The 23,385-nt window shown below is 47.7% G+C and overlaps 1 protein-coding gene across 3 annotated transcripts in view; it reads left to right on the forward strand.

Moving 5' to 3' along the window:
- The window catches only part of Mgmt (O-6-methylguanine-DNA methyltransferase), a 226,650-nt gene extending 207,436 nt beyond the window's left edge, over window positions 1-19,214 (forward strand). For all 3 annotated transcript variants that reach the window (NM_012861.1, XM_063281716.1, XM_039101590.2), the window contains 2 exon segments: window positions 12,340-12,479; window positions 18,912-19,214. In NM_012861.1, coding sequence (NP_036993.1) covers window positions 12,340-12,479; window positions 18,912-19,115 — 344 coding nt within the window. In that variant the 3' untranslated portion in view covers window positions 19,116-19,214.
- The last annotated feature ends 4,171 nt before the right edge of the window (window positions 19,215-23,385 follow it).

The following is a 23,385-nucleotide window of genomic DNA, read 5'->3' on the forward strand; positions in this document are numbered from 1 at the left end:
CTATCTCTACCTCCCCAACACATGAGTTTATAAGGATTCCAGAATACTTGGCTGTCTTTAGGTCCTCATGCTTACAAGACAAGTACTTTACTCAGTAAACCAGTTTCACTACCAAAATCATCTTGTTTTTTTTAATTAATTTACTTTTATTTTGTATTTATGAATGTTTGCCTGTATGTATCTGTATGTGCATGGACTACTCACAGAGACCAGAAGAAAGCCAAAACACACTGTTTAAAATTCAGACAGCCCACCTTGAATACCACAGTGGAATCTCATAGTGCAAAATGCATTCATTCTGACTGTAAGAGTCCCCACAATCATGTGGCCTTTGAGGCCAAGCCTGGGAAAACACTTCTTTGGGCTGCCCTTTTCCTGGCAGCAGCGTGTCTTCTTTCCTGTGAGTCTATACTGTTATAAAGCGGTACCTTCTGTGGGCAGTCTTACTGTCAGAGAACCTTTATCACCCCATCCCAGAATGTGAAGTTTCTTTGTAATGGAGTGATCTCCAGCAGTTGACAATGCCCCTGCCTTATCCACTGCTTCACCCTTGTTCATGCCACTTTCTTTACCAAACTGCACGGTTTTCTTCTTTCTCTCATTGTAAATCTGACTAAGAGCAGCGAGCAGTAACCATGCTACAGCCTAGCTATTATGCTTTCTTGGAATTTCCTTCACCAAACAACTTACTTTTTAATTCAGTCTCACTCCAGTTTTCAGGACAGGAACAGAGTGCATCCAGGTTCCTGGCTGGAATGTATGTATCACAAATGCTCTCTGGCCCAGTTTTTAATTGACCCCCTTCTGAAACTTCATGAGCCAGGCCTCCACCATCCACATTTCCCTTGGCATCCTAGCCTTTCCAACTCCTATGCCCATTAAGTTCTACCTACAGCATCTTCAGACTTTTCCAACCCAAAATTCCAAATTTTTCCCACATTCCTTCTACAAGCTCATTGCAAAGACCCAAGAACCACATAGGTTCAGCATAGGAATTTTTTTTATTGTTGTATCAAAAACAAGTTACGGTAGGAAAGGCTTATTTTGGCTCACAGGTTGAGGATACAGTTCATCATGGTGGGGATGGTATGGAGGCCTTCACAGGTGGCCTACTGCATCTGCAGTTGGGCAGCAGAGAGAGATGGTACTCAGCGAGGCCCTCTCTTTTCCCTTCTTGTTCATCCCGAGACCCCAACTGATGGGATGATAACCTCTCACGTTTAGGTTAGTCTCTCCTCAGCTAAAACTCCCTGGAAGCACTTTCACAAGTGCATGGAGAATTGTACCTCCTAAGTGATTCTAAATGCACTTGAGCCAACAATCAAAAGTCAATATTACAATTTCTGTAAGAGTTTAGTACATCTTGAAATCTTTCAGTATGGCATCTTCAACTTTTATTATTGTCTCTGAAATATTTGAGTGTTTTTAGACCGACCCTTTTCCTTTCTGTATAAAAATTTTAGAATTTATCACTCTGAATCTATATTAAAGCCTTTTGGGTTTTTTGTTAGAATAGTGGGAACTCTTTAGATCAATTCATAAAGAATTGAAATCTGGGAGCTCTGGAAATTAATTCCATGAGCCCAGTATGCTGCCATTGTTTTGAAATTCTTGGTCTGTGGGGATGTAGAGGCTCGGTTCATTTCCAGAGTTACATTTGAGGAACTCGGTTCTCTGTCCCTAGGCATGCCCCTACCCAGTACAGTAAGGATGCTCATGCTGTAACATGACTAGACAAACGTCCCTTTCACAGCCAACCCTTAGACAGGACCCCAGCCTCCTCACTGTTGTGTCCTTGTCAACTTAAACATATTGTTTGGGGTCACCGTGTTAAGTCTCTATAGTACCTGATATTCGTGGACTATCATTTTCACTGTGATAGCATCATATATACTAATGTCCCGGTAGTGGTTTGAACATGCTTGGTCTACGGGAAGTGCTACTAATAGGAGGGGTGGCCTTGTTGGAGTAAGTACGTCACTGTGTAGGCAGGCTTTGAGGATTCCTAGTGCTTAAGCTTCACCCAGTTCAAAAGAGTCAGTCTCCTGGCTGCATTTGGATCAAGATGTAGAATACTCAGTTCTTCAAGAACACCATGCCTGCCTGGATGCTGCCATACTTTCTGACAATAATGGGCCTCTGAAACTGTAAGCCAGCTCCAATCAAATGCTGTCTTTTATAAGAATTACCTTAGTCATGATGTCTCTTCACAGCAATGTAAGCCTAACTAAGTCTCCATCCTGGGTTTTCCTCTGTGCCCTGCCTATTCACCCTCTCTTTATCTCCACTTGCTATGCCCTGACTCAACTTTCTCTCTGTGTAGCTTAAGCTTTTCTTTGTTACCATGTGGCCAGGATCACACAGCAGGTGTACTGTCTTATGCTGGCTTCTTCTGCTCTAAGTTCACATTGAAGGTCCCTCCATATCTCTTTGCAGCTGACTATCTCATTGAATGGCTTGCACAGTACATGTGTAATACCGCTTTGTGTGTATGTGCTAAGGGACACTTTGAGTGCTAGGAGCTGTGGCATTATGAACAGGTGACTAGAAACGTTTAGGGGCAAGTTTTTATGATGATAGTAGTTTTCAAATCAAATGGAACAAACAGGAGTGTGGTCTCCAGATCACAGGGTAATGTTCTGTTTAGCTCTGTTTTTAAAGTCACCAAACTGGTCAAATGTGGTGTGCACACCTGTAACCCCAGAACTCTGGAGGCTGAGGCAGACAGGTTGGGAGTTCAAAGCCAGTGGCATACATAGTGAGATCCTATCTCAAAAACAAAATTAAATAAATGAAATTAAATTTAAAAAAAATAAAGTTAAAATTAAAGGAAAGAAGTGAAATGAAATGAGAAAAGAAAGGAAACCCTCAACTCTCTTCCAAAACAGCCATATATCTCTGTTCCCCCTACAACATGAGAACACACCTCTCGCTCTGTTATCCGTGCACAGATCAGTGGGGAGGAGGGTTTTAGCCAGTCGCATAACTACATAGTCTTATGTCCTTATTTAACATGCAGATCCAAAGACAAGCTATAAATCTCTTTCCATCTACTTACTCCTCATTCATACATGTGCTTTGGTAAAGAATCTGTTCAGATTTGCCCCCTTATGTTTGGGTTTGTCTTCTTACTGCTCAATCTTAACGCTCCTTGTGCCTTTGCTGAGATGCCCCCTAAGCCTTGGATGCTCAGTTTTAAGCCAGACGTCTGTATTACCCACCACCACCACTCGGGGACTATGTTCCTGAAGGTGTCTTTCTTTCTCTGGCTCTGCTGTTGCGACTGTGGTGATCACAATGGGGAAATTTTTTCCCATTTCCTCAGGAAGTTGATACTGACGTTTCTTCTTTAATCGTAGGGAGGGTGAGCTCATTTTAGCCCTAGAGATTCCACCTTTAGGAGGTTTGAAATTACAAACCTAACCTCGTAGGGTTATTCTGGTTTGTCCTTCCCCTTAAGCTTGTGTGGATTTATTTCCCTTCGTTTTGGTTTTGTTTTGGCTTTGTTTGGGGGGATCATCAGAGACCAGTATTGGGGATTGAACCCATGTCACTCTACTGCTCAGGTGTTAGCACACCCACCTCCCCTTTCACTTTCACTGTATTAACCCCACTACCATCTGTTTAGTCTTACACACAGGGTCTTACCTGTTTACACAGGCTGCCCTGTACTCCTTGGTACTGTACTCCAGGTAGGCCTTGAACTTTTGACCTTTATACCTCAGGTTCATTAGTCACTGGGATAACAGACCAACAGGCCCAATTTGGTGTTGTTATTTCTTCATCACCCCTTCGGGTATCTCAGGGCCCCTTCTGGGTGGATACTCTCTCAGTGTTTATTCCTCCCTCTGGGACTTGTGCCCTGGTGTAGCTACCCATCTTGAGTTTTGTATGTGATTGTTCACTGTGCACCATGCATCTAGTCAGGGGCTTTCCCTAACTAGTTAGGGGTTCTCAGTCTGACCACAGCACAGAGAATGAGGGTAGACTTCATTAATCATGTATCATATGATGCCAGCTGGCAAGTGGCTGTTGTGATGAGCATATAGATATGCATTCAATAAGGAAAAACAAGATGGATCCCATAGAGGTGGGTTTTCTACACAGTAGGGGTTGGGTTCTGGTGGTACTGCTTTTGTTCTACCCCATTTAGGGGAAAGGACTCAAATATTACAAATTTAATTTAAAATCATCCCGAAACATATTTAAAAGAAAAATTGAAAGGAATTACATTTAAATTAATCTAAGAGTATAAATAGGGGCACAACAAAATTTTCCTCTTTGGAAATGGGTTCTTTAGAATAAACTATAGCGTCTTTAAGACTAAGCCCGCACAATTAAACTGGAGTGAGGATTGATGATTGATTATTGGTTTTTATGTGTGAGATGGACAGTGTGTAATGTCATCATACAGTGGAATGGTCTTTATATGTGAGACAGTGTATAATATCACACAGTGGGATGGGATGATGTTTGCAGAACCTCAGTAGTTTGTAGGTTTTACTAAGTTGGATGTCTTTATCCGAAGTCATTCCCAGGAACAGCTTACAGTCCTGAGTCTTCCTTGTTCTTTTCCTGGCTTCCACCCATCCTGTTGGATGTTCCTCAGTTTTACCAATTATTTCAAGCGACCAGCTTTCAGTTTCTTAGATTTTCACAGTCTTCCTTTTTCCAATTAATTGAGTCCAATCTTTACCTTCAGTATACCCTTTCGTAATGTTTGGGTTGTTTTCATTCTTGTTTCTTAAGGTAAGAGGTGAGATTGTTAGCATGCAGTCTTTCTTCTATAACACAGATGTTGAATACTGTGAGTTGACCTCTGAGTGTTGCTTTAGCTGTATTCCATGAACTTCAGTATCTTATTTCATTTGCATCCTGCCCAGTGTATTTTATTTTTCCTATTGCTTTTCTCCGGGGTTGAAGCGGGTACTTCTTGCTGCATTTTGATTCTTTTCTAATCTAATGGTCAAAGAGATGATTGATCTGGTTTTGTTTACGCTACATGTATTACAGCTTATAGTATGTTACAGGATATAGCAAACCCTCTCTCTGGATCAGAGGCTCTGTGGGCATTTGAAAAGAATATGTGTTCTTGTGCTACCAACCATATCCTCAAATAAATATTTGTTGATCATCTGTTGGTGGGTGTGCTGGCTGGTGTTATGTCAACTTGACATAAGCTTGAAAAGGGGAGGGCCCCACATGAGGAAATGAGGTTAAAGGTAAGCCTGTAGGACATTTTCTTAGTGATTAACCTGGGAAGGCCCAGCCCATGGTGGGTGGTGCCACCACCCTGTCCTGGGTTCTATAAGAAAGCAGACTGAGCAAGTCATGTAGAACAAGCCAATAAGCAGCATCCCTCCATGGCCTCTGCATCAGCTCCTGCCTCCAGGTCTCTGCCCTGTTTGAGTTCCTGCCCTGATTTTCACACTGATGGACAGTGATATTGAAGTGTAAACCCAAACCCTTTCCCTCCTCAAGTTTCTTTTGTCATGGTGTTTCATCACAACAGTAGAAAAGGAACTATGATTATGGTTCTGTTTCTGAGGTGTTCTTCTTGCTGATTTTCTGTCTTCTGGCTTGATGGTTGACAGAGAAGGTGTCTGAGTGCTGAAGGGTAATTATGGATTTCTGTAATTTTCCTTTCAGCTTTCCCAGGTTTGGGTCCATGCATCTTGGAACTTTGCTATTAGGCTCATAAACACTCAGGGTGGACAAGTTGCTTTTTGAAACTCTCTCTTCAGACTATTCTTTACTTCTAAGGCTCCTTTGTCCCATATTAATCCTCCTAACACTTGTTTTCTTTGATCCTTCCCATGACTCTCATTTGAAGCAGGTTTCTGTTAAACAGTAGATATTCTTGTTTTTATTTGTGCCAAGAGTGTCTGTCTCTCTTGTAAGATTTACTTTTATGTATGTTTATATGCACATGTGTGTAGGTACCCACAGTAGCCAGAAGAGGGTTCTGTGTCCCCTGAAGCAGATCACTGTGAGCCACCTTACCTGGGTGCTAGGAACCAAATTCCAGTCCTCTGAAAGGACAGCAAGTATTCTTAACCCTGAGCTGTCTCTCCAGCCCTGCCAGTCCCGTTATTGCTATGCTCAAGCCATTTCTGCTTGATGCAGTCAGTCACTGGTGTGCTTGGGCTTGGGTCCAACATTCTATTCTCTGTTTCCTTGGAACTCTTTCCCATCCTCCTTCCTTTGGACCTATTTTATGAACACTAGGGTTTTTTATTTATTTGCTTTTTTGCCGTCTCTCCTTTTGCAACACTCACCTCCTTTAAAATTAAAAGTGGCCTTTCACCATTTTGAGTGGGGTATAGAAATCTCATCCCCACAGAGACCCTCATATCTGAGGAATAAAGAGAAATGAGGTTTGGCTCTAGGTTAAATGGAAGAGACATACTGCCCTGGTCACCTCTCAAAACAGGTGTAGGACCTTTCCTTTCCCCGCGACTGACTGTCTATAACCCTTAATGTCTAGGTATGTTGAAATTTCATTGTGACCATTGGTATTTGCAGCTGTTAAATATGTTGTAAAAAGCAAACACATAAAAATTCCTTAAGAATCAGTAGTTTGCTATTCAACCCGGTGTGTCCCGTCTCTCCCACCCAGTGTATGGCTGGTTAGGGTGTAAGGGGAGGAACTTGGGGTCTTCTGAATACGAGGAAAGTGCTCTATCCAAGGTACAGCTCCAACTCTTTCTCCCTTTATTCTCAGACATGATCCTGCTGGACTGCCCAGAATCTTTCTGCCTTCTCAGTAGCTAGAATGACAAGCCTGTTCACCATGTCTGGCCATGCTGCTGGCCTTGTGTATTCCCAGGTTTCCTCTGGCGTCTCTTTTCTCTGAAGATTGGGGCTCCTAACAATGGGTTATCTCAGCTTTTCTCTTTTACTCAAAACCTTCTTCATATGTTAGCTTTATTCCTGGGGCATTTTAAAGACAGAATTCTGAGTTGCCTTCCCTTCAGTGTGTTCAAAACGCTGCCATGGTCTGGCCTCTCTGATAGCACCCCTAGCTGTTCATATCCCTGCCCATTGTAGAGTGAGCTCTTTCTCCTCTGGCTCCTTCTGGTTTTAGCTTTCAGCAGTGGGTGGCATATACCTGAGCAGGGCTTCTCCGAGTGTGTCCTATTTGCAGTTTACTCTGCTCCTTGAAAGCTGTTCTCTAAAATTCTTTTCCATTCCACTCATTCTCTCCTCCTGCTGGTAATCCAACAAGAACAGACAATCATTTAACTGTGTCCCCTTAGTCCTCACATTTCTTCTTGGGGAGTTTTGTTTTCACTAGATAGAATTTCTCAGTGCTCAGGTGGGGACACTCTTGGCTTGTCTGCAGATCCTTGACCCTTCCTCGCATACCTCTGCTGTCATATGGGTCCTATGAAGAGTAATTTGTAAGTCAAGTTATTGACTGCTTGGGGCTAAACTTTCTTCTTGTTCGTTCTTGAGAACTTCTGTTTCTTTGCAGAGACCTTGTTTGTGACTTGTGTTTGTTTCGAGAGCATCTCCCCTTCTGCAGCGTCTGTATGACATATCCTTTCAGGTTTTGTCAAATGAGTCCAGCTTCTGCATCAGCCTCAGCCTGACTTATCTTTGCCCAAGCATTAGACATGTTCCTAACCATGAACATGTACTTAATAATTGTGGATTATAGCCTGATCAGCCTGAATATTATGAGACTCTGAGCCATGGCACAGCCAAGATAAACAAATAAAATATAATTTTTAATAACTCTTTTCCTCCTCAGTCTCGCTGGTGTCTTCTAGTTCTCCAGCCTCCCCTTTCAGTACCTTGGAAACAGCCCGGGCTTTGCTCAGATTCTGCTGAAGACTGCTCGTGCCTGAGCTCAGACCTAGGACCAAGCAACAGAAAGACAAAGACAAGTGGAAAGCAAGGACTGCTACCTACCCGCATACATGTTGCCACCAGAAAAGGCTATTCCTCAGGATGCAAGTTCTTGGGGCCACCACAGCCCAGCACCAGCTCTGTGCTGTCCCCCTAGCATAGTATTTGAGGGAACAGTGGAAGGACAGCGTCTTGGGAGATCCCTCTGCTCTTCTGTCAGTCAAAGGAGCAAACCTAGTCTGGGATGAAAGAAAAGCCGTAACTGCTCATCGTCTTGGTGATGTTTCTTCCTCCATCTGCCTGCTTCTGGTGACATCACAGCCCTCACAGAGCTACTGTCTACCTTCTACCAAGTTCCAGAAAGGTGTCTGACAGTAGGAACCAGGTCCCATGTGCCACCACCATCTGATCTGGCCAGATCACCTCTTTCTGTTTCCATGTTTTAGCTTCATTCCTCGAAACCTCACCCTAGCGGCTCCCGAAAATTGGGTTTCATGAGTTCAAATGGCTGTAGCCTGTGTCACCTTCACCCTGTGTGTGGTACCTAGGCCTCTACCTGAGTGTTCCCTCCTTAAAGCATGGCCCAGGAGGAACTCAAGGCCCAGTTCTGAAACATGGCCTCTCCTCTGGGAGTCAGAGCTGTGTGGCTGAGAGAAGAGACTCCTGCCATGCCCTTGGGCATGCAAGCCAGACCCTGAGCAAGGTACTTTGGGGTAGGGTCTAAACCAGGTTGAACACCAGCCCTGTGACTGTTCCACACTCAGGTGGCATGTCATAGAGACAAGGGATATATATCAAGGCAGCACCTGGGAAGATTGGTGGAAACCCAGGAAATGGTGGGCTCCAGAAGTAAGATGGGTGGAGCCAGGCTGCTGCCTCCTCCCACCACATCCCCAGTGTGAGGTCCCCCTTATTAGAAGCAGGGGTTGGGGATTTAGCTCAGTGGTAGAGCGCTTGCCTAGGAAGCGCAAGGCCCTGGGTTCGGTCCCCAGCTCCGAAAAAAAGAACAAAACAAAAAAAAAAAAAAAAAAAAAGAAGTAGCTGAGCTTCATGGGTCTGAGGCCAGGAGTTGAGGTGATGTTTCCTTACTTGCTACTCCCTTGGCATACATCTAAAGCTGCTATCGACAACACAGCACCAGTTTGGGAAGCAGCATCCTTCCCGCTTCCGATGATCTCAACACCAGATGCTATGTGATAAATAACCCCTTTTTTACTTAGGTGGTTTCATTGCTTGTACAAGGACCAGAGCCGTGTCCTTCAGAGAGGGAGTCTGAGGTACAGGCAGCCTCCAGCAGAGCCTTAACCCCAGCTGCATCGACATGACAAGGCCCTGGAGCAGAGGAGCAGGCTGGGGAAAGGAAGCATCTGGAAGGGACATAACAGAGGGGCAAGCTTGAGAAACACCACACTGTAGCATGGAGAGACCAAATATTTCCCACAGCATTGGGGTCGCTGGCTTGCTCCCTGTGGAGAGCCACACAGGGGAAGGATGGATTTCAGCGGGTCCCCTAGGCTGCACAACATGACTTAGCCAGCCACCAAGGATTTCTGTAGCCACATCAACCTTCAGAAAGTGCTTTCTACATTAACACTGAACTTAAGTGATCGCTTATGCTTGAAAGATGGTGCTTAATGCAGAAACGCCAGCCCCTCCTTATTCATAAGTGTAGGGTAAATCTGACTGCGCTTAGCCCTGTTCTCAAGGCATTGTCTCTAAGAGTGGCATCCACTAATTAGTGCATTTGCTCCTTACAGGGTGACAGTGACGGAGGATGTTCAGGTGCATTTGAAAATGAGGCGCTTGACTATAAAATACTGCTTCCTTTGAGCCACACTGACTAGCACTGTGGTTCTCAACCTGTGGGTCACGACCCCTTTGGAGATCAAATAACCCTTTCATAGGAGTCACATATCATATATACTGCATGTCAGATATTTACAATAATATTCATAACAGTGGCAAAACTACAGTTATGAAGAACCCAATGAAAATTATTTCATGCTTAGGGAGGGGGGGAGTTCACTACAATATGAGGAACTGTCTTAAAGCATCTAAGCATTAAGAAGGTTGAGAAACACTGGCCTAGTGTATTGCTGTGGGCTATGGACTGGTTAAAAACTGGTTACCAGTCCTCAGGATGCAACTACATTGGTAGAGTGAGCGTGCATGCCTGTACAATACCCTGGTTCAATCCCCAGTACCATGTGACCTGGGACACGACGTGTGTGTCTGTAAATTCTATTCTTAGAAGGTAGAAACAGAAGGGTTGGGAGTTCAAGGCCAGTGTGGGCTAGAGGATAAAAACAGAAACAGGGCTTTTGTGAGAAGCTGACAGCAAAACAGAATGTGAAGCTGTCAAGGTGGGGCAGTGGTTAAGAGGACTGGCTGCTCTTCAGGGGACCCAGGCTCAGTTCTCACCACCCACATGGCAAGCCACAGCAGTCTGCAACTTCAGTTGCAGGGGATCCAGTGCCCTTTTTCAGGATTCCACGAGCACCGGCCATTCATGTGGTGCATGCACATCCATGCAGGTACACACTCATACATACAAAATAAAAAACAGGTACCTAAAACAAACAAGCGCGTTTGATAATCTATACTGATATCTGAAAACATAAACTTTCCAGACACTTTTCCACCTGGAGCAAAAGATGCTTGGTGACCTGACAGTCCTTGGTCAGCGTCCCCATGGCAGGGAACCACCATTGTGTAAGTGCTACTGTTTTTCAGTTACACTGGATCCAGTTAGACTATCCCTTGGATAATCCCAGCAGGTTTATTGAAACATGAGTCTGTTCTAGAAAACACCAGCCGCAACCCTGTCGGTTGGCCACAGCACAGGCATAGCCAACCTGGTCTACACCCTCTGAGGATACCAGGGTAGCTTCGGTTTCTTGCCCTGTGAGACTGCTTCCACTGCTCCCTCCCTAGGCAGCTCCCAGAGAGCTCTCAGCCTTCCTTCTCCTCCGGCTGCCCACTTCCTTCCCTTTTCTCAGACAACAGTAACAATAAGTGTGATTAGCAAGGTGATTTCAAGCCCCTTTCAGAGGACAAGACAGTAAACAGAGCTTGTTTGCCTAAGGAAACCCTCCCAGCACCCAGCCACTCAAACCTCGCCTGTTAATGAACCCAGAGCCGTTAATGCGGTTTCTTCAGTTAAATTGATTCATGAATTTTGAAGAGAACATTATCTAATGAATTTTCTTTGAATAGAAAGCAATTAAAAGGACAAATCAGTCTGATTAACCCCAAAGTCACCCTCCTGCCACAAATGCTGTACAGTTTGAAATTATATCATAAAAAAACTAGAGCACATTTGCTGTGTCTGTGCCCTCTACTAATCCATGTAAATTAATGAACAACAAAGTTAATTTCTTCGATGACCCTTTTCTAGTATCACCTGGATTATGCTGATGTTTAATTTGCTTAATGTTATAATAAAGACTAAACAGGGTTTGGGTTTTTTTTTTTCCAGTGAAGTGATTATCATTCCCTTCAGTTAAGAAGTGATTTTTATTATTTAACACGCATGTAAGGGTGTGTTTCCTTTAAGGACCAAATCATACTCTGCCAGCTTGGCACCAAGTGTGGCTAGCTCTGTGGAGGGTACATATTCCCAGTGTCGTTCCTGCCCATGGAACCCTCCACCCCCTGTTGTTCCCTTCAGAAACTCCTACCTGAAGTGTTGAAGCCCCAGGTATAGAGGCTGTGGCTTGGCCTCCATGCTCCCCAGCCAGTGTGTCTCCTCTGGAAGACAATAGGACTCTTTCTTGTAGCCTGGGCTTATGCCCGACTTAAAACGTATGCAGAGAATGATTCCCAAACCCAGGGGCATCCAGGGAAACGAGCTGACCATGCCTTGCCCTAGTCATTTCTCCTGCAAGACAAAAAACGCATGCCACTTGATGAGGCTAATCAGAGAAAACAGGGCTGCCTGCAGCCAGGGTCACCCCTATAACCTGGGCATACTGGTGGAGGCATCTGGCATTTACAACAGCACAGGGCATAGTCCCCCTCACTGCTGAGCGTGGAAGGTTACAGAAGGGTCCCATCCAGTCCCTGGATACGTCCCCCTCCTCCATCTCAACTGAAGTTGGAAATTAACCAGCAGTCCAAAAGGCTTCCACATAGGTGGGCCGGCAGGGACTCCCCGTGCCTGCTAATTGAACTGTGTGCAAAATGCTCGCCTGCCTGTTCACAGAAAGAACATCGCACACAGCCCCACACGGAACGTGTAGAAGCTGGAAGGAAATTAAAGATGCAGGAAGCCTTCCGAGGCCCGCCGGCTTTGTGCCCGCCTCACTCTCAGCTCTCCTTGCCCGGGCCACGGTGACAGAGCGCTGTGTGGAGGCCTGTGTTTTAATTGAGTATAACAGTTCCATTTGTGCCATTGCATTTCCTGCTAGGGGACTGGCAGCTATTTATATCCGAGCTGCTGGAGCCGTTTGTCCACATCACGTCATCCTGTTTCCTTTCTTTCAGATTCATTCACCAGACAGGTGTTATGGAAGCTGCTGAAGGTTGTGAAATTCGGAGAAATGGTTTCTTACCAGCAATTAGCAGCCCTGGCAGGCAACCCCAAAGCGGCTCGTGCAGTAGGAGGAGCGATGAGGAGCAATCCAGTAAGTTCCACAGATGGGCAGAGGGCCGGATACCTGTGTCACAGGGGCTTCAAGCCACCCAGGGAGCCAAGTGTCATTTGAGTAAATGTATTTCAGAGGCCAACTATGTGGCTAGGATCGGGGCTTGGGATTGGCAACTGCTGTGAGAGGGACCTTTGCGTCCCAGCCACATGAGCTCTTTGTCACAGTAGCCCCTAGCAGAGAGGAAGAAGCCTGGAGAGTGGCAAGCAGACAGGAGGGCAGCCTGTTTATTTACTCCCCACTGGAGAGTACCCATGCCGAGGGGCCTGTTAAGTAGCAGCTTTCTTTCATACACTTGAAATACAACTGTACACCCAGAAGATGAGAGCCATGTGGCACCAGCCTTCTGAGAAGGTTTTGGTGAAATAATACCACCCTTTCTCCCTGGGTCTTTGGGGTTTGATGAGCCTAGAAGGTGTGACACCTTGCGTCATAGATGTCTACCGTCCTTGGGTGTTAGCTCCCTGGGGAAAGGCGTTCCCCCTAGAAAGTGTCAGCATTAATTTATGTTTCTTCCTACAACGCTGTCAGAATTTATTTGAGCACCAGGTTCCCAGCCCACAGGAAGGCAATGTTTTTAGAGACACCTGTGGTTCCACAAATGCAGTGGGCATTTTGGCCCAGCCAAGGGCCAGACCAAGGCCCTACATGCCTGTGGGCCTTATGTGGGTGAGAAGTCAAGTTATCACACAGTCCTCAAGAGATTCCACACTGCCTCCAGAGTACCCAAATATCCCAGGCAGCCTCCCCTGTGGCACTATATGTGTGCTGTCATGTTGATAAAGTTATATGGGTCCCAACATGATAGAAAAATCCACTTGATCAGAAGCGTACCTCACCTGGAAGGGACATGGAGGAATGAACAGTCTGCACTTCTTTGGAGGGGAGAGGTGTTATACCGAAGGGGCTGTTCTGGATGGAACTCTCTCTATAGACCAGGCTAGAACTCACAGAGATATCTGTCTCTGCCCCCTGAGTGCTGAGACTAAAGCCATGAATCAACATACTGGGCCGTGAGGCATTAGATTTGGCAGCAGACAGAGACAGCTCCAATACATTTGTTCTGCAGCTCCGAGCAATGCCCCAGAACAGAGAAAGGCAAGACATTTTCTACCTTTTCTGCTGCATCCCTGTAGCTATGTTTTAAACACACATCAACTGCCCTGACCTCAGAGTGGAGTAGTCTTTCTGCACCATCCCATCCCTACGCCCATCTGAATCCCTCCCAAGGCGAAGGAAGAGCTGTGGACATGCATTCCCCAGGCCACTCCTGCAACAAGACACATGACTTGGTTTTATCCACACTTAAGTTGGGAACCAAGCTGTTCAGCTTTGCAAAGTTTCCTGTGTGTACTCACAGGAAGATGATGACAGCCCCATCGGTGGGCACCAACACCACAGCTTCTCTCTGAGTGCAGCTAACATCTCTGCTGTCAGAACAAGCCCCGCTGCCTACTGTACACACTAGTAGCCATACTACACGCACCGTTGGGCTGAGTCTCCACCACGTACCACCAGAAACCGGTATGAGAAGGAGATACTGAGACTTGAGGGAGAAAAGGCCTGGACAGTTGTAAGCTCTGCCTGCAGACCATCTTGGTAGGTATCCTTAGCCCCACTGACAACAGGACTGAGATGGGGATGGCTGTGTCTCCTCTACCCCAATGCTGCCAAGTTGGAATAAGGTCATGGAAGACACGGTGCTCAGGTTTCACCTAAGTAGCACAACTTGTGTCGTGAGAGTGGGACAGGATGTGGAATGCCCACCACTGGAAACTGTCCTGCATCATTCCTTGGGTGGCTTACAGTGACCATGGCCTCGTGCCGTCTGGTCTTAGAGCTGCCCGTTGCTGGGTTATCCCCTCCAAGAATAGGAGATGGGTTCTGTAGGGTGGAAGTCTCCTCCAGTCTGGATCTCAGCTTCTCACAAGTTTTTCAGGTGGGACTCATTGACCTTCTCAGGAAACTGGACAGTCTCTGGACGGTGCCACGCTACCCTGTATCAGGGATGCCCAGCATCAGAGGCTCCTCACCACCATCCCGACACACACACTCAGAGAACCCCCTTCCGCCACATCCTCAGACACAATTTGCTAAATGTAGTTCAGAGGCGATCGATACAAGCTCAGGGAGTTTCCCACCTTTTTCTAAACAAACACATTCCTGAGGAGTTAGTTTATTCACAGATTGCCATGAGCACCGATGACCCCTGAGTCCTGTTCTGCCAGTCACCCAGATGGCTGTTGATAAAGATTTAGCATCATGTTCTGAGTGTCAGGGTTGTCAGCGGAGCTGAACCATTTGACCAGAAGAAAAAACCGCACCGGGAGCTATTGATTACAACTTCTCGGTGTCACTTGTTCACCAGGATTTAGGTATTGATGAGGCTGCGAGTGAAAACAAGCTTTCTCCCTTGTGGGCTCTGCCCAGAAGAACAAAGGCAAAGTTGGGGGAAAAAAAAACTCAGCCAGTACCACAATCAGAGGGATTCCATTATTGATTGCAGGGCTCCTTCATGTTATTTTTGTTGGAGACAAATCTATGGGTTTGGAAGTTTTATAGCAGTTGAGAAAGGGCCGGTGTGAGTGATGGATCCGGGTATCGGACAAATTAGATTTCACAGCATGAAGATTTCAATGAAGCTGTAATACCATGGGCTCCTTGGCGTATCGATAGCAATTGCATTGCATGTAGCGAGGGCTTTCAAGAAGCAATGATACAGGATCTTCAGATATGGCTGAACACCTACTGCTAACTCCATGTGAAGCAGGGCCCGTTTCTTTTTTTTTTTTTTTTTGGTTCTTTTTTTCGGAGCTGGGGACCGAACCCAGGGCCTTGCACTTCCTAGGTAAGCGCTCTACCACTGAGCTAAATCCTCAGCCCCGCAGGGCCCGTTTCTAAAGGTGACCATGTGAGCAAGCCACTGGTCCACGGTGCGTTCTGAGTCAGCGGTCCTCGACACAGCACTAATCCACAGAAGGAAGCAGGCAGGGGTGTGTGCATGGTACTCACTTTTATAACCCATAATCCATTGAGAGGGAAGAGAAAAAGGGAAGTGGAAGGACCTATCAAGTGGAATGGTGGAATGTACATCTACATATCAGTGAGATCAGGTTGACTGGGACGCCTGTGCCAACCAGAGCCAGGGTCGGTACCATCTTCTCGCACAGGCTTCTCACTCTGTATCACTATTGTATTGGGGGTTTGTTTGGTTTTGTTGGAGATCAGTCATAGTAACATTCCATCACAGCGTCCTTCATGGCTCCTTGAAGGTGCAGGTCGGACGCTGCCCTCCACACACAGCTGGAATTCCACTTTTCATCCCACGCAGCTCCTGTAGCATTATCAGCTCCCTCATCCCTGCTAGTCATGGCAGTTGTCGTTAAATGACTCCTAGACCACATCTGTCCATGTCATCGAACTCGGAGTCAAAGCAGGATAATGCCTGTGAGGCTGGAAGTCATGTCCCCCATCTCCCGAGCTTTGTCACACAGCAATGATCCTCAGGTCCACAGAGTCCCGCCATCGCCGTGTCACGCATTCAACAAGAAAGGCATCAGGAGGACAGGCAGACTCAGACTCCTGTTGGTTAGAACTTCGGTTTTACCTCCTAACAGCCAGGTGGCCTTTGCATGAGTTCAGTGTCCTTGACCTGAGGTGTTGGAGGGCTGCAGGGGGCTACCTAGGGAAACCTCACATCGAGCACAAGAAACACCTTATCAGGGGTGAGGGCTGGAATGACCCCATCGGCTGGATCGTGTTGCTACACCCCAACAAGGAGCACACTCGACTCAGCAGAGGAACCATGTGGTTGAAAGCATGGCGGTGACCATGGCACATAGGACTGCCCATGTGAAGGGTCGGAGCAGCAAGGAAGCAGCAACAGTGGGACGCACCACTTCTGAGACCCAGAGCTCAGTAGTTCAGATACCTGTGCCGGCAGCTTCCTCTAGGCCATCAGCTGGCCAGAAGCTGCTCACTGTGTCCCACTGCCTCTCTATGGTAGACAGAAAAGGCAGGGGTGCATCGAGAGTAGAGAATCCTGAGCCACAGGGAAAGGAGGAAAGAAAGATGGGATATAGGTGGTAGGCAGCCGTGCCTGTGCAGTCCTTCTGCTGGAGTCCTGCAGGAGTGGCTGTCTCACCATAGGAGAACCTCTAGAGCAAAGCCACTGTGAACCTGAAATAACCGTGGACTTGCACATCTGTTGTCTGCATGTGTCAGGGCAGCTCAGAACCTTCTAGAATGAGCCCTGAACCTCCAGCGGAGCAGGTGCCCAGAGCTCAGGTTGTACTCACTAACACTTGCCATCGCCCACAGCGACCACTGTAGGTACATCATGACCCGTGTTCCTTGGGACCCCCAGTCACAGTAAGCCCTGGGACCACAGCAGCTGTGTGAGCTCTCCTTTAGCCCTCCGATTAAAGCTCGCTTGGGAGCTACCCATTAGGAACACAGGGCAGAAGTGTCCACTGAATCCACAGCATTCTCTACAGCAGCACATAACACACGCTCCTTGCCTGGGTAGATGTCAGCCATTCCTGCCAGGTTGATAGTCACACCCTACACTGTTGCCAGGGAGAGAAATGATGGGTGTCCATGTGGCTGCAGCCACGGTGGGTTTCTGAAAGCTTCATGGGGACATCCATCTTTTTCTACCCATGTTGCGAACTAGTGAGGAATAAAGGCATGGGGATAAAAACCAAATTGGAGAAGATGGCACAGCCCTGACGACTTCCCCTCACCAGCCCTGCCATCTCTGACCACCCTGGCTATGGGTAAGGCATGCATTGACCTTCTTTGAAGGAAATCGAGGTACAGATAAATTTTCTGCAGACACACTAGCTGTTCTCATTCTTTCCTTCCCTTCTGGGTGAGGCCAGAAGTGTCTCTATCCACAAAGCAGAAGGGCCCCAGTAGCTGCCAACTTCCACAGATGATGGACTACGGAGTCTCAGTCCAAGTAGCTCAGCCACCTGCTTCATGAGCTAGGCAGTTATCAGTCCCCTGTGGACCACACTCCCAATGCAGATGCAAGCATTCCCTCATCCTAGTGACTAGAGGTCAGAGAATGAAGTTTGGACAGCCTTGCAGCTACAGGTTGAACATCAGAGTCCCTTTCAGAGTCCCTTTGGTATGAGCATTGCTCTGGAGCCCAGTCCCCATGAGCACCTGGCATCCAGATCTTTTGGACCCCAATGAAGATGCCTACAGGTTTGCATGGTTCCAGGCCAGGGAAATGGTAGGATAGTTGCTACCATGGGGCTCATGAGATTACAGACCCCTGATTTTGAGCTTGTCAGGGTCAATAGGAGGAAACACCTGTTTTGATAACTCACTGGAATTATTTCCTCAATTCTTCAATTAGGGTGACATTTTGCATAGCAGGTGACTGGGCAAATGACTCAGAACACATCAACAACATCACAGCCCAAGCACACGTGTGCCTGGCCATCATCAGCATTGGTGCTCCGTGACAGTCATCATCTCCTTATAAGCTTGTTTCCACTAAGAAGGGGCCTCCCTTAGAGTAAATCCATCGCGTTACAGTAGAAAAGCATCCATATTTAGTTTTACTCACACCATTAAGGATTGGCAAGCAGCCTTGGTACCTCAGACCACCTGAGTTGGGAGGCAGCAATAACCCTAGTGAGGACTTCCTCATCTACAAGCCTTGTTGGGATAGAGTGGCCCACTGACCATGCCCGCCCTTGGGTGTGCTGCCCATGGCAGTGTCCAGAGGAAGGCATAGACACGGTGCTTGTGTGACTCCATGTTTCCAGAAGGGAACGAAAGAACAACTCCCAATACACAGGCACAGCATGAGCAAGCTTGGCCAAATTTGTCTGTAAAGGGCAACTAGGGAGTATTTTGTGCCTTCACAAACCAACCACATACAGTAGCCAAAGGCATGGTTGTGCTCAAATAAAACTTTATTTAAAAAAAATCAGAAGGTGGACAGTAGCAACCCCTCAGCCATAGTTTGCTAGCCCCTTAGGTGAACTGGGCCTGCCGTCGTCCTTGAAGATTCTAGCTACAACATGGTGAGGACAGAGAAGGTTACTTCCTGTGTAGAACTCAGAAATGCAGTTTTAACCTCAGGAGGTGAACGTGATAAATCACTTCCCAAGTGCAGTCGCAGGCACCCTCCCCCCATACCCGGATGCAAAGAACCCCATATGCCTCATATACCTCAGAGCTTGGGTTCCTCCTCCACACCCCAAACAATACCCTCAAGGTCTCTGCAGGGTGCAAGGAGGGCTGCTGAAGCAGTCAGCACCACCACCGTGCCAGCAGCCTGCTGACTGGAGAGCTGTCGGATGGTGCTGGACAATCACGGACAGAATCTTGTCCACAGCACAGACTCCTCAGCCCAGAGCCAGACTGACAGTGAAACCCCTTGTTTTTCAGGTCCCCATCCTCATCCCCTGCCACAGGGTGATTCGCAGTGACGGTGCCATTGGCAATTACTCTGGAGGAGGACAGACTGTGAAAGAGTGGCTTCTGGCCCATGAGGGCATCCCAACTGGACAGCCGGCCTCCAAAGGCTTGGGTCTGATTGGGAGCTGGCTCAAGCCATCCTTCGAGTCTTCCAGCCCAAAGCCGTCTGGCTGAAATTGAGTAACCGTTTGAATGACACATAGATGTAATGCGGTGTTGGAAGCGGATGTGTGGTGGGTACCACTATATTAAAAGAGCTGCATGTGTCCTGGGGGACGTGGTGTGGCTGCCCTTTCTTGTTTCTACATTTTACAGCGGAATGAGTTCAGACGACCCACCACGAGTCTGTCGTCAGTTCCCTCCTCTGACATGGTTATTGTTCTATTTTTAATGCCCATTAAAATGGGGGTGAGGGAGAAAGGCCTGGTGAGCCTTAGGGCCCCTTTGTGTGAAGGGGGACACATCTGACACCTGCAGGCAACAGCTGGTCACCCCAGACCGTCCACACTGAACAGCTGACCCCACCCTGGTAGGGCCCCCAAGTCATCCTTCAAGCCATTTACCCTGTGGAGATGGCAGCCCCCATTCAGCTCCTAATATCCACCCTTGCTGTCAGGAGGAGGGACAGGCTAGCAGGTGAATGCTTTGTTGAGGGTCTGAGTCTCCATCTGTCAGGAAAGTGTCTTGTCTCCGTGGTGGATGCAGGATGATTAAACAAACAAACAAAAAAAAATACCATCTTCCAAAACCTGGTTTGGAATTTGGAATGCCCCAAATTCCAGCTCTCCTTTCCTTCCTTGTCTTTGAATGCTCTGGGTAATAGGGGGAAGAGACACGGTCCTTCCTGGGAGCCTCAAGGACCAGGAACCTGTAAAGGTCCCTGCAGCCCGTGTTGATCTCATGCATTCAGGGTTATACCGTCACTCAGCTCATGCTGCCACCAGCACCGGAGACTTTCTCCAGATCTGCCATGAGGCACCGCATGGTGCTGCACAATTACATCCTCCTCCCAACTTTAAAGTCCACTATTGCCAAAAAGTGAGAGGAAACTCGGCCAGGTGTGTGGGTAACTAAAACTGCATGCGACTAGAGGGACGAACACCAGCTCTGTGTGGCGCAGAACTTGGTTTTATGGTGGCCTCTCTGACAGCAGGGGCCTCTCACGCCATCCGAGATAGAATCACAGCCTCTACAGAACCCTCTTGGATGCAGTTGGTACTGCATGTTACCTTGACACCCACGTGAACAAACCTCAGGCCTTTCTCCCCAGTTAACAGTTTATCATGCCCTCATCTCACAGCAGCCACACTACTCTGCTACTTTTTGTAGAGAGGCATTACCAGTACCACACTGTCTGAATCTGGTCGTCACCTGTCATCACAAAGCAAGTGGGTCTCGTTCATGTGGTGAGCCCCACAGCTCCTGAGTTTTCAGGACGAGGCTGGGCATTCACACTGGCCTCCTCTCATCTGGCCTCGCCAAGGGCCATCTCTGTCTGACATGGCGAGCAAGCCTCATGGAAAGGGCTGGGGTCAGAGAACGCCACACTGGTCTCTCTCCAGCATCAGGAAGTCACTGGACAATGTTTTTGTCCTCTGCCTGAAGAGAGCAGAATTCTCAGAGAGCCTTGTATGTGTGTGCTCCAACAGAGGGCACTGTGGCTGCAGTGTGCTAGGGAGACCCAGCCTCTACTCTGCTTTCAAAGGTGTTAGAAGGTGGGCATCGGGGCTAAAGTCAACTGGTTCTGCGCAGGTCCTCCACCCCGCAGTGTGGACCATCAGGCCAGTGCCTTGTACGTAGGCCACCTGTGCCTTGGTGGCCTATGTCGTGGGAGCCTTCCTTATGATCTCTACACTTCCAAATACATCCAGGCTCTAAGAGGAGCCTGGGGCTGTACAGACATCCACGGCTGAACCCCCAGCATGGGACAGCCACATGCGGCCGGGACGCCAACCCCATCAAAGCCACAAGGGCAACCTGGCAGTTCCAGGTAAGCCTGGAATGATGAGCGGGCGTGCTTGGGCCTGCCCTTGGAGCGATACGAAAGCTGTGTATGCTCCCCTCTCCGAGGGTTTCCTCCGCGCTGTCATAACAGGTTCATAGATGCCCTGAGGTAGCCGTTGACAGCAGCAGGACTCACTGCAGTGACCGTGTACTGCTCCAAGGATAAACTCTGCAGAGGCTGACATGAAACGCCAGCACGGTCGCCTGGAGCCGCTCCGGCTCGGGGTTGCAGCGCGGCTTGTGAAAATGAGAGGAAGAGGAAAGGCATAAAGAATTACAAAAATATTTTCCAAATAAAAAGAAATGTTGAAACAAGAAAGCTGTGTTCTTTGGCCCTGGCCCCCGGTCCCCCTCACCTATTGAGTCTCCATGCCCTGAGCTTCTGTGCTTTGAATGCTTACACGGAGGCCCGTGCAGCCTGTCAGCTGCTTCTGCACCGAGACGTCTGCCAGCCTCCCTGTCATCCTGCCACCTCCATAAACCATGGCGACCAAATGCTCAGACCTCACTGGCAGCAGAATAGATAGATGCATTTGGCCATGAAGGACGCTGAAATTTGGAAGGGGCTATTTTTCTTCAAGTATCTTCCCTATTAAGGGCACACTCTCCACTCACGCACCCATATCCTGTGTTCTTACCAAGAGAGGAATAGACAAGAGTGTGAGTCGGACTTACTTCCCGCCCAAAGTAGAGAAACTCCAATCTGGAGAAAGATCAGTCCTGGGTCTAGAAGCCACGTCATAGGACGAAGGGGTCATTCTTTGAGGTTCAGTGGGTATTTCAAGGGAGATGAAAGAATTGCTTGGGAGTAACTAGATGTTTAACTCCCTACCGGAGAGTTTCTGGGATGTTCTCCAGGGCTCTGCCATGTGCTGGAGACCCAGACTTCTTGCTATCTTTCGGTAGACCTCTCTCTTCCATAGGTTCTCTAGGCTACAACTGCCCTCTTGCCCCAAGACCCTCTTTAAAGGGGGCCTGGTGTGCCTCTCATTGATACGGTCATACTGAGACCTTGGCATTATCAGGACAGACTTCCCATACAGAGCTCACACCAGATGTGCTCAGGAGCAGTGGAGGGCTTGTGAACCATCTCCAGAATAGCTTCCTGCAGCCATCGGCAACTAGATAAAATACTGCACAGATTTCTCTGTGACCCTAAATCTAGTCCTCAAGAACAAAATGGCTCTATGGGCCTTGGTCCCAGCTCAGACCTTGACACTATTAGAGTAGACAGGGAATTCCAGCTGAATCCATATGAAACTCTTCCTTTCTTTCCAGAGCATTCCACACCGTCCAGTGTTTCTTTGGTTTCAGACGCTGTATGATAGGACTTTGTGACAGACACACTGGCTTAATGTGGAACCTGAGGAAGAGTTTATTTCACTCTGAAGATTTTTCTGGAAGTCCATTCAGGAAGCTAACACACAGAAGGCTGGGCCCCTGTGTGTCTTGTTTGCTTTTGTCTCACAAATATGTCACAGAGGCTGGGTGGAGGTCCTTGGGTAGGAAACTAAATTTCTGTTGGACTGTGCCAGGCCATCTTTGTCTGGCCTTTCTTTTCACGAACATTGTGTTAAAAGTTTGCATTTAAGAATCTAGACCTTGCAGAGCACAGAAAGCCACACAGGGTGGAGTTGTAGCTGTTGGAGAAGAGGAAGCAGGAGGATGGTGACTTAGAGGCCTGGGTTATGTAGGAAGATCTGTGTCTTGCATACAAAATAAAACGTGCTATACCTGTGGGGCAGAGGCAGGATGGGAGGCCAGCCTGGTCTACCTAGCAAGTACCAGGCTAGGAAGAACTACATAGGAAGACGTTCCAAAACAGCAGCCAAAAAACAAGAGGAAAAAACATTTTTTGAAGAATCAAGTGCCTGGCAGTGTCACTTGAACAGTTCGAAAACAGTGAGTAAGACTCTGTAAGAAAGGCTCCTTCCCAGTCCTATTGTATGTCTGTCCATCCGTCTGTCTGTCTGTCTAAAGCCAAGGGGAAATGAAGATCAAAAGCCAGGGCAAGAATCTGTAAGTCCAGACATGGCTCCAAGTGACCAAGGGCGGGCGTCCAGGGGCCTCAGAATCCCAGGACCCCATGGCTCCAGCTGCTGACAGATGGAGAATGCCTGGCCTCCATCACACAGGGCCTCTCCAACAAGGGTCTGCGGTGGGGTGGGGGGCTAGAGTGGAGGAGGAAGTAGGAAGTAGATGCTGGGCCATGAGGTGCAAATTGACAGCAGGGCCCAGCCTGACAGCGCCTCTGATTGATGAGAGGACACTGTTAACAAGCCTTTAAAGTTTCTCATTAATGTTTTTTTTTTCACTGAAAAGAGCCACAAGAAAAAAATTCCACATGGACGGTAATTAAGATCGATCCTGTACAGTACAGTGCTGGCACTGGTGGGAGCCTTTAGAAGAAAGCAAACCCTCCCATTAAACCCTCATTTTC

The sequence above is a fragment of the Rattus norvegicus genome, chromosome 1 (assembly GCF_036323735.1).
Source record: "Rattus norvegicus strain BN/NHsdMcwi chromosome 1, GRCr8, whole genome shotgun sequence".
NCBI lineage: Eukaryota > Metazoa > Chordata > Mammalia > Rodentia > Muridae > Rattus > Rattus norvegicus.